A 20400-nucleotide genomic window follows, 5' to 3' on the forward strand; every position below is an offset into this window, starting at 1 on the left:
TGACACTAACTTACCAAAAAACCATTTGAAAATTCAACACAAGCATCAATATTGTAAATCTTTGGAGATTCCAGACAAGGGAGGGCAAAAATTTTACTGATTACAGCTGCAAAACAGGCAAGAGGGATATTTAATCTCTGAGCTGATTGTTAAAGCATACATGAAGTGACTTTAATATCTTTGGACAATCAGTAGGTCGAAAGTTTTCTGAGAGGTATGTTTGAATATATTATCTTTAAGTATGCTCTAACAACAAACTTCAGCCTGTGCAAGCTTCATACTTAAAGCTGTATTTGATATGTTTGTTTCAGTATGGGACAAGAACTACAATCTCTTTTCTGTTTCAGCAGCTCTCATAACACAAATCATTAATAATAAGCGTTATTACTACAGAAAAAAAATTCTGAAGTTACCTCACTGCAATTTTTTTCCATGTAGGCTGGAAAAGCATCATTTAAAATGATCTTGCAAGCTACATACATCACACCACGTGCTCAGAAAAGCAGAATAGGGGCTGTAAATATCTCTGACGTGAGCAATGTCATTAAAAAGTTACCTGAAACTAAAGCAGGAGTAACAGCAGATAATATCAAATTGCTTCACTCACTACATTCTGTGCTGAAACACAGCACACACATATCTAAAATATCACCTTTATACTTGATGTAGAGAGGGAGGGAAGGGTGAAGCCTCTGTATTCTTGTCTTCACTATGAAAAAAGCTGGGTTCTTATTTCAAGTTAGATAATTCAATTTCAGTTAAAATTAGACAGCAAAAAGTCAGAGTTCAAGTGAATTAAAGATCAAGATAAAGTCTAGACTACTCTGTTGACTTTAAGAAGGGCCTTTAAGTCATGTATAAACTACAAGGTGCCTTATTTTCCACAGATTTTTGCCGTGTTTTAGTGTAGATACACTTGTTTTGTTAACAAACACCCATGCATTTTGAGCCAGCCCTGACCTGTGTTGCAGACTTTTGCTCCTTCCCCACTTACTGCTGTGCAGGTGAGCTTGTGAGCTTAACAGAAGCAAAGTGCGTCAGTCCGCAAAGCAGGAAGTAATTTTGCTGCTGTCAAACACAAAGGTGAACTTGACCTGGCAGCACTCAATAGGGAGAACCCAAGATCTCCAATTTCAACAAGTTTGGAACAAGCTATTGTATCACCTATGCATCGCACCCCCTCACCTCCAAAGATTTAAATAGAGCATTTTTTTCAGTTATTTCAGCTCTGATTTCCACACCCAGGTCATGCAGAATCACTTCATATTAAGAAAAATTCAATGGCAAATCAATGGCCAATCTCCCTCAGAAAGACTGCTCTGCCTAGTCTCCCCAGGCAAATCTCTTACCTCCCTACCCCCTCACCTTCTCTTTTACATGCCTGCTGCTTTCACCCCACATCCTCCAGCACTGTTATGCTGTCGTGTCTGAACACGAGCTTCTGCTCCTCACACCCTCTGACCACGTGTGCCTGTTGATGCAGTTCCTTTCTGCTTTTCCAGTGCTGCTCCTCCTTCACTCTGGCCTGCAACTGATCACCTTCCCCTACCAACCCCACACAAGGTAAACCAGGAGCCCTGTTAGGCACTAAGTCCCTAAGATGCATGCAGAGAAAATAAACAGTGACTGACAAATCTCATAAAACCATTTGGTACAATCAACCTCAAACTTAAACCTTGACTCTGATTTGTCTTCTGGTTGGATCCCATGGCTAACTAGCTCAATCTGCATGGATTCTCTCAGCCTATTATTTCCACTACTGATAAGATATGGGCACACATCCCTTTTAAAAAAAAAATAAATTCTTGTAAGAAATGTGATATCTCTAAAACTCTTATGAAGTTACACTGAAAGATTAAAGAAAATGAATTTGTACAAAAATAAAACCCAGTTGTTTCGGCTATGAAAGAGTCTAAATTAAAAAATGTTAATCTACATGCAGTTACAGTTCCTAATTTATTTATCTATTTTGCTCCAATTAAGCTCTTACACAGTATCCACAGCAGCAAACATCAGAAGTCTGGGACCAACATTATCCTAATGTCTTCCAAGTTTGCAGTTACCATGGCTACATGTTTTTGTGATATTTTCATTCAAAATTTCTAAAGCCAATACCATGATCTAATGGAAAAGCTCTAACTTATTCCTTTCCTTATTTGAGTGATCTAATGGTTTTTACTCACCCATTGGTGACCCTTTTCCTTTTCACAAACTTCCAGCGTGAAAATCCATGCCCTAGCTATGCTCAGCTCATACGAAAAGGCAACTTATTTCATAGTTGGGCATAAATGAGCTGGGAAGCTTGAGCAAGTCTGTAGGGTTTTGGAACGGTTTGGTGACCTCTCTTGAATTAAAGCTCTGTAGGACATGTCACAACCTTTACCAAGCCATCCCTTTCTAGATATCTGCCATGCTCACATTCACACACAGACACATCCACTCAGTGAGTGGTATGAAAATACCAAGTTAAACCGGTGCTCAACAAAGGCAAAAAAAAGATTACATTAAAAAATGGAGGTTCTACTTAGTGCATAATGCAGGTTGCAATTCTAAATGATATAAAAAGAGTGAAAACCATAAACTGGTAGTCACCAAACTATCCTATTAATCTGTAAGATATTTTTCAGAATAATACTCCTTTTCCAATTTTGAAAGTACAACACGTGTTTTGTATAATCTCAATTTCTAATCACTGTTAAAAAAAAAAAAAAAAAGAAAAAGAAAAAAAAAGAGACAATCCAGAAGTAAAAATTTATCTGGTAGCCAGCTGAACCTCTTTACCCATAAACAGGATTATTTTACCTGAAGCAGTTGATTTTCCTGTGCCAACATTTTTTTTTCTCTTTAGGCTTGATTTTTTAAAAATAAATCCTGCTGGGATTAGACATATGATCAAGATACAGCAGAATAACAATTTAGGATTAGTCAGATGATTCAATAACTGCCCATGGCACACTTTTAGATTGCAGCAAATACTAGGTAATATAATTCAGTTTACCTCTCTTTTACTGTGAACCAAATGAAATTGAAAAATCCTGCACCTTAAAGGCAAGTAGTATACATATAAGCAGCAACCAGGGGATTGGGTGATGCATGATTTCTTATTAGACTACAGTAATTCAATCCTGTGCTTGAGACCTAGATGATTTAGGTATATTAACCCCATTGATTTTCAGAGCAGACGTTTCCTATGCCACTTCCCTCTTCTAGATGGTATGACTGCCTCTTCTCTGGTTTCTTTTATTTTTTTCATCTTCCTTTATGTGATTTTACATTGATTGTCTTTAGCTAGCAATACTTTCCCCAAAGTCCAAGCTCTTTGATCTATCTGATTATTTGAGCCAATGTTATTTAATTATATACGGATAATGGTATTAGAATCTGGCCAGAGAGCTTTTAGGAAAGATTCCAGGAAATATTAGTGCTATATTGCTTGAAGAACAATTTATCTGTCCCTATATAAACTCATATTTTTTCTATTCTATTGCTGCTATAAACCTAGACGTTGCTAGTAAATCTCCCAGGAACAATTTATTCAAATGGAAGTGTGATTTTTCAACTCAGCATATCCCCTCAGAATGTCTGTTACCACAATCAGCTTGATGACTTTCTTTTAGATACTGCCATGATAAGGTGAGGGATATGACCCTGGTTTTATATAGGACAGGAAAGTAATGCTAATTTTACACCTGTTGCTTAGGTATCTGGGTTACTATGAAGTCAAATAAAGTGTACAAGAAAAAAACCAACAGAGATTAAGTAACAAAATCCCTAAATGTAGGGGGTTTATATAATAAATACATAATATATAGTAAAATATATAATATAGAAATAATAATATATAACAAAATAATAAGTCTTTTTAACAGCCTGTTACAGCTGCTGAGGGAAAAGCATTTTTTTTTTCTTTTTAAGAAGGAGACAACAAATGGTGAACAGATACTAAGTAACAATCAATATAAACTACAGAAAATTTGATGTGAAAATCTAGACCTGTTTGGGAAAGAGAAAGAAATCACTGGTAGCCAGGATGAAGAAAAATTACAGTTTTAGATGTATTAGGAAAGAAACACTCATCTGCAACTTTAGTTCCTTTGTACTAGTGGCATCCCATTATGAGAGAAGCTATTAATAATCTTGTAGAAAAAACAGATATTATTCAATAAATACTTCTTATCTAATTTTGGAATGGAGCAGCAAGACATGGTTGTATCATATCAGATGCTAAATTACAATCCCGTGTATCCTAACTAAGAATCAGCAGGTAGTAACGTTTTAAAACAGTAGTACTAAACACTTAACAAGACGTCACTTCTGCAGGTTGATGAAAAAAAAACCCAGAAAAGAAAAATGTCATTTACAAGCCATAGTTGAGTAACGTTGTGGATTCTCCTTTCTCTGAGGTCTTTGAAGAAGAGCCGATGTCCTTCAGGAAAACATGCTTTAGCCAAACACAGTTTATTGGAATTAATATTAATACATGGATTAAATATAATGTCTTATATTTAGGATTGAACTAGATGGCCATAATTTTTCTTTCTTATCAGAATCTTTATGAACTGAAAGGTCATATAAAACTACATATAAATGAAATCTCAGATGTACTGTGTTGACATAGGTAACAGTGAGACGGAAGAAGCCAGCCCAAATTTTATACTGCTAGAAATTAAAGAAATGAAGTATCCCAAGATACAAAGTGGAGGTCCCAATGGACTTGAAATCTAAAAAGGAATATCAAAAGCCACCATTGTACCACCAGGATGGCATTTTGTTAAGTAGAAAAATTTGTTCTCTTCCACAGCTTAAACAGTGAAAAAAATCTTATTGAGGAGTATGATCATTAAAGAAAATTATGTAAAAGGATTAGAATTAGTCCTTAAGCAACAGTACATTTAAAATGGTAAAATTTGGCTACCAAGTATACCTCTGCCTCCTATTTTTCCTTGGGTGCAACCCCCAGTAATGTTTTCTCCTGGCCATTAGCACTCCAGAATATTGTGGAAACAACCCCGTTTGGTTTGTGTGGGCAGTCACAGAGGTTGGGAACCTCATTTCAGAGTCACGTTACACCTCCATTCAAAGAAGCTCTTTCTTAGAAGTCTTGTGGCTTTAGCTGGATGACTAGCATTCAGGTGAACAATGGAAACATAGTTTAAAGCTACAAGGATATCGCATTAACGTAATATGATGGACCTTGAAAAAAAAGCTTCTGCTAATGTGGAATGAATATAATTCATAGGCTTTGTTCTGTTAAAGTCACCATTGAATACTCTAAGCTGTTTTACTAGTCAAATTTCTCCAGTGAAAAGAGTTTATTTATGATTGGACACCAAGATGTTTGTCACTGTACAGCACATGAGGAGTGGCACGGTCCCTGTGCTAAGGCAGTGCTATGACGTATGTTCTCAGCCTTGCTCCATTACAGTTTGACAAATCGACAACATTTTTAGTGATTTTGATGGAGCAAGATCTCTTCTCAGGTATGACAGATCATAGTGGAACTGATTCCCAAAATTCATCTGTAACTGACAGACTGATTTGCTCTTCCTTACTATTTGTCCTTACAGTGGAATGTAATGGGATATTGAAGTCATACCCAAGTGGAAATACTGTTTTACTTGGGTAAATTATCCATTAATATAAAAACCTGAAAGCTAAAGGCATTATTGGTTTGAATGGCTGTTGTGATAGCAAAAGTGACTCCCTCCAGGAGTATAGTGTGGTCAGGTTTAATGCACTAGCATGGTATGCTCTACCAAACACCACACTTAGGCTGCTGTACCCATTATTGTGGGCATGCTGGGACACACAGAATGACAAGCACACCAACGTTAAAACAGGAGTTTTAACTGCAACTCTTTACTGTGCTGAGAGCCCATGAATTCAAATCCCAATATCATGAAACCGAACAAAAGACCACAAACTTAAAAAGTCACATTCTTTTATCTGCTTCCTTGATTTTCAGCCTTTTGGGTTCACCTTTTCAAGTTGCTCTCCTTAACTATGAGGGTGTTAAACAGGGGTTAGATAATCTCAATCCATGAACATATTGAGTAACTAAAATATATTATATTGACTTTTCTACAAAGGAAGATACAGACTTTGGAGTCTTGAAAGAAAAGCAAAGAACTAAAAATATTTCTGAAAAATGAACCGCTAGCTCTGCTTTTAAAAGAAGCTAGTATTTGCGACTGCAGAAGTGTGAATGTTTCTACATGGGTAATTTTCTTACTAGAACCTGCAGAAATATGGCAGAAAGAAGCAATTCTAAAGAGTGAAGAAACATCAGTCATATGACTTAACTTTTCACTAAATTCAATGTGCGTGAAGCAAATGTAGTTGTTAGGTATTTCATGAACACAGTTCACTTTACACAAATGCTGGAGACAACAATGAAAAGATCAAACAAGTAAAACATTCAGTGGGCGATGGGGCAACTGCTTCGTGCATTTAGAATTTTTTGACCAATTCCAAGGGAAAAACCTGAAATATTTTTCTCAGAAATTACCTCATGCAGCTTGACAACAAATTACATACATAGGACATTATCTATAAATCATAAAAAAACCCCGAAAAAGACAAGATGCAAGCTCACTAAAAACACGGTAAACTATTAAGCATCTAAGCATTTCCTTGGAAATTACCTAGATGGTTAATTAAAAGACTTTAATCATATTGAAAAATATCGTGTTGTTTTACCATTGTGTTATAGGATAGTAAACCTAAATCCAAACTTTGCCTGATTGTAGCTATAATGCAAGTCAGTCATACTCTGTATAGCAGGGTAGTTTTAACTTTGTATACCTTTTGAAAGGAAACATAGCAGAGTGAAAATTACATACAAAACTATTACTACAGCATTTCCCAATGTGTGGACTGATTATAGGTGAAACAAACGATTTGTCACACTGCTTTTTTTTTTTTTTTTACAGTAGCACCACAGCTTAGCCAAAAAAGATGAAGAGTCAGTTCTCAAGTGCTCTTAGCACTCTTAAGTGTTCAGAAGCCTGTCACTCCAGTGTTACAAGTCTCATTGTGAAATAGGAAGTAGGAAAGAAAAATAATCGGTCTGAAGAGATTAATTTAGGACAGCTGAGAAGTGGAACAGTGAATATATTTGCCAGAAGCACAGATGCAGAGTATCTTTACCCAGCTATAAGCTGCCTACAGAGCTCTCCCCAGAATAGCAAGGAATTACATATGGTAAATGCTGCATGTTTCAGCCTATACTCGAGGTTCCCATCATCTTACATGTGTTTTTTAAAAGGTCTTTGTCCTGCATAATCCACTTGTTTTGTTTTAGGCATTCCTTCACAAAATCAGATTTCAGAATGGAGCCTCTTTGGTACTTCTTTAACTACTTGTTTCTTGGATTTTATCTTTAACTTTGATGGTACATGGCACAATACATAAGATCCCTTCTTTTAATCAGTTCACCAGTAGTTTAAACTAATGTGGCTCATTTTGGTCTCAGAAAAAGCACGAATGCTCAGATGAGCAGTTTTCTTGTCTTAACTGTAAGGGAACTCCCAACTTCAGGAGTAGTGAACAACATTTTGGGGCAGTGATTTCTTAAAACTTTGGTTAGATCTACAAGCATACATTTTTTTCATTCCATGAGAAGCTGGCTAACGATGTATAACAATGACATCACACCTCTGCAAATGAAGAGAAGGAGTCAGCAGAGCCAATGCAAGTCAAATTTTCAGGGTGCCTCCATTATCATAACATTTATCTGCATCTACCTGAAGATACAGAAATATTTCCATGGAAATGATAACTTCTAAATTATCGTGGCTTATGCTTGTCTCCTTTATGTCCAGGTGGATGTTTTTGTGCTTGGAAACAGCATCTTGCATGCAGACTAGCATCTGTCCTCCTTACAAGGGTACGTAAGGAAGGCTATTGGAAAAATTTCTAACAATATAGTGGTCTTTCCAACTTCAGTTTGACTCTTTGAGTGAGAATCTTTAGGAAATTTATTACTGCTTTTCAACATAAACATTTTGTACCGTTTATTCACATTACTAGGTAATCCATAGTCCATGAACAATTTATTATGACCTTCCCTCCCTAATACTAGATGTATCAACAATGTCACTCTATCTGGTTTCATGTTTTGTTCATATCAATCTCATCTCACAGATGAGACCATTTGATGCTCAGAGATAAATTCCCAGAGATAAAATTCAAACCACTCCCTTGGTGTCTACCTGAATTTCAGCATATTAGGGTCTGAACACACACTTTCTAAAATATGCTTCAAAACACTGCCATTTCCTTTCAAAATGCACAAGTTCTCTTAGATGTGAGGTCCCCTAGACACAGATATTGTTTTACATGACCTTCTGTGCACTTGCAAAGATATGAGATGATAATCATTATAATAATGAAAAAGAACATGAGAGAAGAAAGAAAACAAATCTTCTAATTTAAAGCAACCTAATAAAATCTACAGCATTTAATACTATCTCATGTTATTCAAACAAATTTTGTTTAACATATATTATTTTCAATACAATAATATGCACACTTGAATGACTGTGTAAGTCATGAATGATGACATGAATTTCTACTGGGTTTGTACCATACTTTTAAACCTCTACATATTAGACATCCAAGAATCAAGGGCTTCATATGATTTAAGACAGTTTTGGAAGGATTTTGAGTCATTTACATTTGTGATAGACATTAATGGGCCAAAAAGTCTCTTTAATCTACAGTATCATGCAACACAAATCACAGCTTTAGGGCTTCTAAACATGCTGCTTTTAAAAACTGAAACTGCTGACAAAACACTTTGTTAAATAATATTTAACAAGAGAAAGAGAGATACACATACAAAGAGAAGTGATCTTAGTAACCATGATTAATTTTCTCTCTTGAAAGTGCAAGTCATAGATAAAATCTTCAGATGAGCATGTGTGTGGGGAGAGTGGGGGAAGGGATGGGTATGGGTTTTTTTTTTCCCACAGGTAGGCAAAGGAGTAAGCTGCGGAAAATCACTTAAAAGTACTGTTGCCAGTATGTTTATAAAACATATAATTTTATAGCTATAATTAGTATCCAGGATCCTCCATCTTCCATTAGAAACTGGACGACCCACAAATAGAAAACTAAAACTAAAAGTTAAAGGTCACTTATTTTTATAGCTCTTCTCTCTATAGTTGTTCCTGGCCACCTTAGGAGACAAAATACTCAGACACCTTTGATCTTATCCAGCAAATAATGTATTACCATTATGCTGAAAGCCTATATGTATTTTCTCTGAACCATTGCATTGATTTCAACTCCTGTTGAAGACATCCTATTCAAACAGACCTGTGAGTGAGTCTGAGCATTTAGCAATAAAGTGTTGATAGTTTTTTCGGTAACGTTACCTTCTTTAATGAAGATGTTTAATAATGTTTTAAAAATGCAAAAAAAAGAAAGACAATATCTGAAAACTAGAATGAAACAGTTACAAAAAGAAAAGCACTACACTGGATAGTTATGGAAGAGCAGAAGTTATGCAATCAGGAGGTTATTACTAATAAAATGGAATGAACTGCCAGCTTTTCTCTCTAAAAGAGAGAAATCTTTACTTTACAAATATTACTGAAAAGTAACCAAGATTCATTATGCTTCTTAGAAATATTGAAATTTTAGCCACCCAGACATACCTATCTACAAACGAAGGACCCAACTACTGCCTATGCAAATTAAAGGGCATAAACTTTGAAGTAAATAGTGCAATAAAGCAGGTCATCTCAGTCACCAGATGAAATGCTAAGATAACTTTTTTATGTGTTTGCATAAATACATTAATGTCAAAAAGTTTTTCTCTCCACCTCTTTATGATTTTAAGATACATATAACAGTAAAAAAATTCTGAAACTAAACTAGTTTTAAACTATCATTGGATAGAGGAAGCAAAAGTTTTTTTACAGGAGAACGTTAGAGAAAGTTTGCAGACATTATAGAGGACAAGATCTGACAGTACACTCAAACATCGCATCACACAAGTTATCAAAGCACTAGCATATACAGCAAACATCGAGTGAAAAATAATTTTAACTTAATTTGAGAAGCCTTAATTATGTTCCCTCTCCAACCTCTTCCCCAAAGACATCACAAAATGGGTTATTAATATTGTTTATCTTCTGTTTATATTTTAGAGAACTTTAAAGGCTAAAGCAGTTAAACCTCTAGCTAGATGTGCTCTTTTCTCATAAGTAATTTAATTCAGATCAACACTCCTACTTATAAGCACCCCAAGTCAGGAGAACACTTCCATATGTATTTTGATCGTGCTTAAGCATGTACTGAATCACAAATTGGATAAGCCTAACAGATTTTTTTTAGCCACTAGAATTATTCAAACTCTTCTGCTTAAAGGAAATCCTTAGCCTCTACCCTATTATTTCCCTTCAACAGATGAGCAGACTTCTCTCCCTTTTATTGTCATGTCTCTGCTCCCTTTGATAACACAGCTAAAAATGAAGACCTTGTTAAGCCCAAATAAGAGTTTATGCAAGTTATGTGCATAAAAGGAATATTATTCTATGTTCTGAGAAAACTGATTAAAATCAAAGCAGATAGACTCTTTTTCTCCAATCCATGATTAGAGACTTGTAATACCTCAATCCGTGATTACGGAGCTGTAATACAGCTGAAGCCCCCATCTCAGACAGATCTCCCCACTGACTTTCTAAGGCAGCAGCATCGTAAAAAGAATTTTACTCAACGCTTCTCATTGACTTTTCTCAAAGCATGTAGATCATCCATCAAAGATGTGCTTGTCAGAGCCACAGTGCAACAATGCCCTGAAACTTATGCTTACATTTATGTATTCTGTCAATTTTACACATGTTCTGAGACATATTCATTCGATATTTTAATGGACAAGGGACCATTGAGAGGTGACTATAAACACACTATTTTCTTTAAACTCACTGCAGAGATTTAAATGCAGTATGAGAATGTCCTGAAAATATTCCAGAAACATTTCCCCAGAGCCACAAATTTAAAAACAGATAATAACTTTAGAAATAATTATTTTGGGGGAAATGGAGCCATTATTGAAACTGGGGGAGGAATATTGGTATGCTACAGTACAGTGTTTGTGGTTACCAGTAACATAACCATGCAAAGAAGTCTTTTCTAGTACTTTATACACTTTTCTTTGAATGTTTTTAGTCACAACCATAGTTTGATTTCCTGGATGATAGACCTAAAAGTCTAACCAGAAAATATGAAATAAAATTTAAAGAAAATCTTCTTCCTTTTATTTTTCTTACCCAGCTACTCTATTGATCATAGAGGTACCATTGCTTTTGACTTACTGATATAAGAATTCTATATTTCCAGCAAACGATATAAGCAGAAAAGTAGCACTGAACAGTACACCATCTGTCTTGCTTCAAATGAATACTACAGCACATAAATCAGTTCGATACAGATTATACTCTCTTGTGCTCAGATTCTAATAAACACATCCATAACACAAACCAGTTATCTGCACCGGTGTGGGGTGAAGGATACAACCATTATAAAAATCTTAACCTTGAGTCTACTGTTTTTATAAAGATGCCCAGGTAGATCAAGTTGAATTATTTCATTTTATATTCCTTAAAATGGGATGTGGAGTCATTTATGACTGACTAGAGTTGTAGCCTTGCTCTTTTTACACAAGACAAAAGATGATCCTCCATGATCTGCATTGCAGAACGTAGGTTTCTTACTGCAGTGCTTGAGTATCATTCAATGTGGATTGCTTGCATTTACATGAAAGAGTCCACCAAGATCTAATAGTCAGCATAAAAGGGGAAAATTAGACCTTAAACCTAATGACAATGTCCAAAGGAGGAAATACAAATATTTATCCATCATGACATCTGATTCTTCCATCAGCTACATCACCTACTAGTCTCATTATCTACAGTAAAGCTGCCAGAGAAATTGAATAAACTTTTCAAAATTTTTGTAAGAAAAACTTACGAACTGTTAAACTAAAGACATTCTGAGTTGTTGCCTAGTGTTTAAGAAGTTGCAGTCGTCTTTAGTTCTCCTACAGAAGATCATAACATTGCTTTTAATGTATGAGTTAAGCTACATTCTTTTCAGGGAAAAAATAGAGAAAAGTAAAGTAGAAAAAGAAGTTTCAAATCTGAGGACGATTTTATTCTTTTGTTCATTTTCTTTCTCTCTTAGAACCCATCCTAAGCCTTTTCGTATTCAAGACAGACATACTCAGCTTTGCTTATTTCGTCAAAATAATAAAGTCTCCACCTGCATATTATCAACAGATCTGAGCTATGGTTTGTCGGTGTGACAGCACTGAGTGGTATTATAACAACAAAAACTTGGGGAAAAAGCTGTGTGACTCTAGTCAGGGATTCTTTTCTATATTCACAAAGAAATGAAAAAAAGATAATACAAAAAAGAAATTCCTTTGTTACAAGGCCACTATTAGACATGACCTTGTCTTCTTTTTAATTCTTTAAAAGTATATGAATTAAATGGATCATTGAAATAAAAAGTTTAGAGAACAGACCAGATGAGAAGCTGCAACCTCTCTCTCTTAAATTCTATCCCAGTTGTCAGTATAGCATATTGATATTGTACATTTGCATTATTGCAATATGAGTTTTAATCTTCTGTCATTAGTTTTTAAAATCTAGTGATTTTCAACTTGTGGTCCATGGGTCTTCTAAGTGTTTGTGAAAGGTAATAAAAAAAAAAAAAAGTACATTATGAACAACACTATAGTAATTTCAGGGCACACCCCTACATTGGGGTGCCCTGAATCAATTTAAAATAAAAAAGAAAAAAAAAAAAGAAAAAAAAGGTGATCTAAAGTTCAGATAAAATCTCAAACTATACAGGAAAATTGATTTTCTTCAAAATCATAAAAGTGATCATTATTTCCTCTTCTATATTATAAATTCTGTGAAAACCTTAAATGTCAAGAAAGAGATCCCAAACAAATCCCAAACATATCTTACCGATGATAAAAAGAATTTCCACTGCAATGTCACTGACAGTTGTGCTTCGAGTTGTAGACAGCTCATCATGGCCAATAAAGCAAACATTGTAAGGTACAGTCACAGCAACATAAAACGTTGCCAGTAAAATAAGCCAGTCCCAGCCAGCTTTAAAAGTGCTAAAATGCAACAATATGAATTTGGATTTTTTTGCATCTGAAACTTTGTATTCTGGAAATGCTGGTTTATCTACAAAAACATTCTGAAAAAGAGAGAAAAAAAATGAAATGAGACAAAACAATAATTTGATCATACAGACACATTTCTTCCAATGCAGCCATTTGTTTTTTTAAAAAGCATAAAGAAATATGACATACTCATATGCAGGCAAGAACTAATTCTAATTTTTTTTCTAATGTAGTCCTCACATTTATTTAGACAGATGGTTCTGTTGATGGAATAACTTTTGTGAATGTTGGGGTGGGAAGAGGATTAATAAGGAACAGATTAAGTAGAATGAGGAGGGGACTGAATCTGGCAAACTATTTCTTCCTCTGTTGGGTGAATTCTAACTGAAGAGCAACGTTTTTCTGCTGGACATATAGGCTAAAGCTTTGTATACATGAGGACGTAGTACTGCAAATAGAAATAAACATATAGAAAGGAATAGATGGTGCTGAAGACAAAACATCCTTCCTATACATATTTTATAGCTGTGAGGAGGTTGTTTCAGACTAACTCTAGCCTAGTCCTGTGGACTGAACAGCTATAAGTAGTTGGAGCACCTCTCCTGGTTTAGTTTCATCTGAGGGAATCCAGTCTGTGTACCCAAGACTGCTATGAACTAAAGCACAATTAGTATGAATAACTTTTTGATCCTCTTTAAAATTGCACTCCTGATCTAAACCAAAATACTAATGTAGACCCAGCATAATACAGCTCCAGAACCGACTGCCTTCACTGTTAGACTATACCTAGCTTTGTCATGTGTCTCGAGTCTTTGTCATCTAACCAGCAAAGGTCTTTGCAGCAAAGACTTCAGTCTCACGCACCAGTTTTATAAATTCCTGGCTTTCATCCTTCAGAGTTTTAACAAAAATACCTGCCCTCCTGAAAAGCAGCATGTGCTACATGAACTGTCTTGTATTATTTACTAACAAAATTCTTGCTCACTGTCATTGTGCCCCTGGTTAATGCTGTACCAGTAATGAAGACCCTTACAAAACAATACTGTGTATTCAGCAAGCTAAGATTACTTGTGCTCTTGAAGTTATTCACTATCAATATAAAAAGACAACAACTGTGTGACCGCAGACTTAATCACATTTGCCTTGCCTGTCACAGCCTTTCTCTTTGTCTGTTTCTTTTGAAATACTGATGTCCTTGTCTTCTCCATTCTTGTTCTCATTCATGAATGTTAGGGGCTGAATTCTTTCTGTTGTTAGGGTCAGCCCATTTTTAATCACAGAGAAGAAAATGTTCCTCTTATGACTTCCAATTCATAGCTCTAAAAATCTATGCACTAAAGGTAGTAAATTAGTCTGACAACAAATGTTTTAAACCAGTATAGTATCATCTGCACTAGGATTTTGACAGTACAAGCAAGTCATCAAAAGCTATTTAAAAGTCATGTTCCTAAAAAATATTACTGTGCTATGAAAATATCACTGAAAGACCTGGTCATATTTTGCAGATTATTTTTTTTTATTTTTACACTTTTTCAACATTTAATATTTTTTAACATTTTTAGCTTTTTACCCTTTTTTTTAACATTTAACATTTTTTAACATTTAACAATTACATTCGATAGAAGTGACTGTATGCTTTTTGAGGCATATACCAGCTGTGTATTTTCATGTTCTTAATCTATACCAAGTTTTTTCTGATTTTAATTTCTAACGTAATAATGTCTAAGAGGATGTATCTGCACTGCTGCTTAATTTTGGTAACCAATAAAAGGAACATGCCCAGTGGCAGATCATCTTTTCAGGGTGTTCATGATCTATATCCTTTGGCTACTTTTTCCATCGTCTGTCTTCCATCCTCCCCCTAATCATTAAAACAAACAAACAAAAGAGACCATTTTCTTCTTGTGGCTCCATCAAAGATTTTAGCTTTTTGATGCTAATGATATACAAACAAGAAACTAAATACCGTTCTGAGATTTTAAGAAAAACTGTTTCTTTTTACTACCCCTGCTTCTAATACCTATAGGCTCTCACTGTTGGAACAGGTTCTTAGATATTATTCTAAGATATTTTTATATGTACACACTGATTTCATATGCATCTCTAATTTTCCTCTGCATTAACTTTTCTTCTCAGACATAGTTCCATAGAGCAGGAGAGTTATTCTTTCTCCTGAACATATTTCCTTAGAATTCTTTCTGTTGCTATATTTTTGGTTTTGTCTATTGTTTGATTTGGTTTTTGCAACATTCACAGGGTAATTATGAACTTACTTATTAGTTATAGTTACTAGGGGAACACAGAAGTAATTTAAAGAAAGAAACATTACTACTTCAATTAGGAAATGAAAAGATAAATTTACTCTGTACAAAGTTGGAGACATTCAAATGAAAAGTTGCCTAAATGAAGTGTGACCTTCTAGAGTTTAGACAGCTTAGAGATTTTCAGCTAGAGCAATACCTTGAGTTTCTTCTTTTTTTTTTTGGCAAATAGTAATTATTGAAATGAAATACTTGGGATGGTAATGTAAATTGGAATCTAAAATTAAGTTCTGAGAAATTTTGATGTGGCTTTCCTGAAGGTAAATAAATGCCTATTTATAGTATGGCTAAATGCACTGTCTTGCAATATGAAGTGTAATGAATACCATAGTAAGCAGAACTGCACTTAAGTGAACTACACTTTACTCCTTTTGTTACCGTAAAATTATGATTAGGACATTTCTCAGGTACCCACTGACCTTTTACAGCACTTTTTTTAAAAAAATGACAGTACAAAGAGTACATTTTTGAAAAAGAGAAGAATTACACCTACATTATTAATTTTTAATTTGTTCTTCTCTCTTCTTTGTAGATGTCCAGAGATATGATAAAGGACAGCTCTACTCCGTCTTCGCGCTGACTCAAAGTGTGACCCCGCTCTTCCTCTTCCTTTCCATTTTTCTGCAGAACAGAAGTGAGAGTCCCTTAAACATCAGGAAACGGCATTTTAACCTTTGGGAGGTGAACTACTGACATTTTAGACTTTGGTAGAAATAGGGCTAGATGTAAAGATTATACACACCTTTTCTTAGTTTTACTTAATCTTTCACAGTTAAGAAAAAAAAAATCCCTCTCCTGAAGGGCAAATAAAAATCACTGTAAAGTTTTAATTGTCAAGTGCCTTCATGCAACTTAGAAGCAATTAATTGTAACATATGATTTCATAGATAAGAAAAATGTACTCTTTACTGTTTCAGAAATTGAAATAGTGATTACTGACCAGAGGTAAGCATGGCTAGGAGTAACCACTTAAAATGTCCTTAAGGTGTTCCTACTTTCTCTTTTATTTCATGGAAAGAAAAAAAAATATCTCTTGTGGTGTAATTTTTAAAAACAAAGAATCTGACTTGTACTAGGCTTCCATTATGTCAGAAGAGGCTAATTTGCAAGCTGGCTCATTAGGAATATCCAATTCTTATATTCACGCGTTTAGATTTCTTTTCCCACCACATAGTCACTGGCATAATCACTTGACACATTCCTTAGTGACATGAAATCCATTAAAAGTAAAGACTGAATGCTGTTTTGGAAAGGTTTGTGGTTTTTCTCTCCATTCAGATGTCTGTAATTGTCAATCATAGGATCAAATTTTGTTCTTGCTTATACAGCAGTAAATTCAAAGTAACTCCAGTAGCTTTGATGGAATTACAATGAATTGATGCCAGGGTAAATGAAAGCAGACATTTTGTGATGTGTCAGGATTAAGAAAAAAGGAATTATGGGTATAAAGGAAGAAGCTGACTGTCAAACAGGTTTAATTAAATTCAATTCAATGCATATAAATTAAGGGGGAAAAAAACCAAAAAAACCAATTAGTACAGCCAGAAATTAACAACAAGCAAAATAGCTACATCTTGAAACCTGCCTAGAAAAGCAAGAAAGATTTGAATTATAGAAGACTAATGTATTTTTGGCTCTACAACACAAAACCATACATAACAAAAAAGTGTAGGAAGCTAAACTTTCCAAACTTCTCAATGAAGAATATTTCATGTAATTAATGCAAAAGCCCTCTCCATTTGAGGATGTTTTACAGATCAGTAAGGAGGAGAATGGAAAAAAAAAAGAAACGAAAAAAAAAAGAAAAGAAGGAAAAAACATTGCACTGCAAAACCAAATAGCTACTGGAAAGCTGGGGGAGGCAGATTGAGAAGCCCCATACTTCCCCATCTCCAACTTGGGTACCGCAGGTGGTTTAAAGAGCTACAACACATATAGGTGCCAGCTGCAACAAAGAAAGGTAAAACAGAAGGGACTATTTCAGAAAATACCCAACTAAATGAACATGTGTTTTTTAAACTTTCACCTCTCAATCGTCAAACCATTTAAAACTCAAACTATATATTAAAAGTGTACTTAAATTCTGGGTGAGAGCAGAGCGTTTATCTCCTTCTCAGTAAAAACGAATTTAAGGCTATTGAATCGGGTCTCCACTGTAGTACTGGATAGCTGTAGTATTCTGTTTTTATCATATGACTTTGAAATTCTCTTTACAACTATTTGCAGGGCTCTCTTTCTTCCCTTTCTAAACCTTGACTGCCATGTTGGATGAGGCCATTCAGTTTTCTCTATTGCTTCCCAAAGTAGTCAATAAAATATGCTTCAGACCTGCTATGAAGCAGGCTGAGAAAGTGGGTAAATACCCACAAAAGTCTCTGGCCAGCAACACTTTTAAGACTCTAGCTAAAGGCTTCATCCTCAAAATGTCCAGTATCTAATACCTCTCCATGTCCTTAGCCTACAAAGCACAAGATAGCCCATCCTAGTAGGTGGTAGGTATAACAGCCTAGGTGATGTGTTGTGAGACCACACTGAACCACGTTGCAGAAGGCAGGTATGTTGCCTCATACTATTCTTTCAGTCATGAAGTCCAGGTGGTAACAAGTAAAAGATAATCACAAGTCCTTTCTGAGGCAGAGCCAGACCTGGAGGAGGGCTGTTCAACACATGGTCAAGGGAGCCCATTGCAGCCTGCCGGCTCCCAAGGACCTTCCTTCTCAGGACAGCTGAGAGGGTGACAGGAACCGGCTCATGGCCCAGGAACTCTTCCACAGGCACGAGCAGGCTGCACCCTGTTCTCGTTCTAGGTCTCCAGCCCTGTGCTTGGCTGTAATTGCACAGGTATAGGAGCTTCCTTGGAAAGTAAATCCATCACATACAAGCAGAACCACCATAATCTTCTTGTGCGGTGGACTCAAGCTGTCTACACTGAGTAACTCTGATGTGACCCAGAAGCATTATGCTCACTCCATAGCAGACAAGCTGTGGCATGAGAGAGACCATGAAATGCATCTGTTTCGAAATACTGAAATAAGCTAACCTGCTCTGGCCAGAAAGATTGTACATTATTGACAAAATATGTTTCAGCCTTGGAATTTTTCCTCATTTTTCACAGCATTAATTTGTATCCCTTCAAAAGAACTGCCTTTGCTTTTCCCTCAGGTTATGCATTATCGCAACAGAATATGCATTAATTAATACCACTACCTAGATTTCCCTCTGGTGTGATTAAATGACCAACATGCTCTTGTACAGAATCATCTCCCAGTCTGATTATGGATCATAACCACAGAAAGTTTTCTATACAAGTGTGCATGGACATGAAAGAGAAAATTAATATCTAGCATTTATATTACAAAGGAAAATCCAAGAGATTTATCTGGTTTTACCTAAGCAATCATAATGTTAGAGAATGAACAAAAGCAACCAGCACCTCTCAAATTTAACCCAGAACACGATATACTGACAATAAGTGAATGAGGTAGAGAGGGGTGAGGTAAAGTAGTCTGAGGGTGTAGTCCTGGAAACACCTGCACACCTGAGTAACTTCATTCACAGAAAGTAGTTCTACTAAAAACCAATGGGACAGAGTTATCCTAAAGGCTGTGAGGCTGCGGACTTGGAACTCTTAGCAGTATTTCTGCAATTTTTTTCACTCCTTTGAGTACAGTATCCATTGAAAAGACAGAGATCACCACTAGGGACAAGACCATAACCGTTTGCTGCTTTTTTACATCTTCACAACCACAGTAGCTCCATGCTCAAGGTTATATTCCAGCCCCAACTACTTGGTTGCCACTGATGTCCTGTTTGTTTGCCAGGTGGGGCTGTTAGGCTTAGGGTAAGATTGATTCAGACACATAGACTATCCTTTTCAAACAGTATAAATATGACCATCTCAAGTCATGACGTGCAGCAAACCTCACTGTCCATGTGGGCAAAAAAAGGAAAGATATAGATATAGCTATCTTTAAACACTTTGCAAGGAAGAGTTCTGAAGAAAAGCAGTGAGCTACAATCAGATGGCTCCAGATTTACATGGACAGTCAACCCTACAGTACCTGCTATCTGGAAAAATGATATTTTTTAGGTTTACTTAATAGTGTAGTGCATACTTTTATAAATAGGTTTGCATAAAATAATGATATTACTTCTTCTTAGCTCTTTTGAGGTCCAGGGGCAAGTATGAGGAATAAATAGATAAAATTTTTATTCTACTAACATTTTACTCAGAGGACTGGGTAAGTTGGCAGAGTAGCTAAGGACATTTTTATTTATTTGTTTACAAAGCGAAAGTCAATAATGAGATAAAACAGCAGGTAATGCCAGCTCCTACCTAAGAAAATTTGTCATAGAAATAATATCCTTCTGAAGGTATGAACTAGATTTCCTTTTGAAAAAAAAAAAAAAGGTAGAACAGGACAAATGGACTTTCTTCATTGCTAAGAAGCATCCAGATATGGACAGACTTGAAAGGATCCCTGATGCTGCTCTATGTATAAGCTGGAGCACTGTGGAAAGGGGTAGTAACCAGGCTAACACTGTGACTTCAAACTCCTGCCGGTTGGAGCCTTCCCTCCTCAAAACACAGAGGGAGTGGTACATTCATGTACCTGCATGATCTCTCTTACTGCTGTATTCTGAAATTAGGCAGGGAAATAAACCTCCCCCCTTAACTTTCCTGTTTATTTCTCTAGGGTGTCATAACCCAGCCGCTTGGCCCAATCGCACAGTGAGATGTTGTTACCTTGGATATCTTATAAGTACTGAACAGTTCCTTTTTGATCATGGGTTCAATGAACCATTTATTAAAGAATTTCTCAATCATTTATTAATCTTACAATTCTACCTATAAAAGGCTTCCTGTAAGAAGTGCAATCTAGATTTTTTTTCCTTTTAATACAAGTCTTGAGAAACCCTCATCAC

At 35.7% G+C, this 20400-nt stretch overlaps 1 protein-coding gene across 1 annotated transcript in view; it reads right to left on the reverse strand.

Annotated features, from left to right (window-relative positions):
* The window catches only part of KCNH8 (potassium voltage-gated channel subfamily H member 8), a 204339-nt gene that overhangs the window by 94462 nt on the left and 89477 nt on the right, over positions 1-20400 (reverse strand). Inside the window, exons 4-5 of the mRNA XM_076332319.1 lie at positions 15968-16095; positions 12987-13227 (exon numbers count right to left, since the gene is read on the reverse strand). Of these exons, the coding sequence (XP_076188434.1) occupies positions 12987-13227; positions 15968-16095 (369 nt within the window). The remainder of the gene's footprint in view (positions 1-12986; positions 13228-15967; positions 16096-20400) is intronic.

The sequence above is a fragment of the Aptenodytes patagonicus genome, chromosome 2 (genome assembly GCF_965638725.1).
Source record: "Aptenodytes patagonicus chromosome 2, bAptPat1.pri.cur, whole genome shotgun sequence".
Classification (NCBI taxonomy): domain Eukaryota; kingdom Metazoa; phylum Chordata; class Aves; order Sphenisciformes; family Spheniscidae; genus Aptenodytes; species Aptenodytes patagonicus.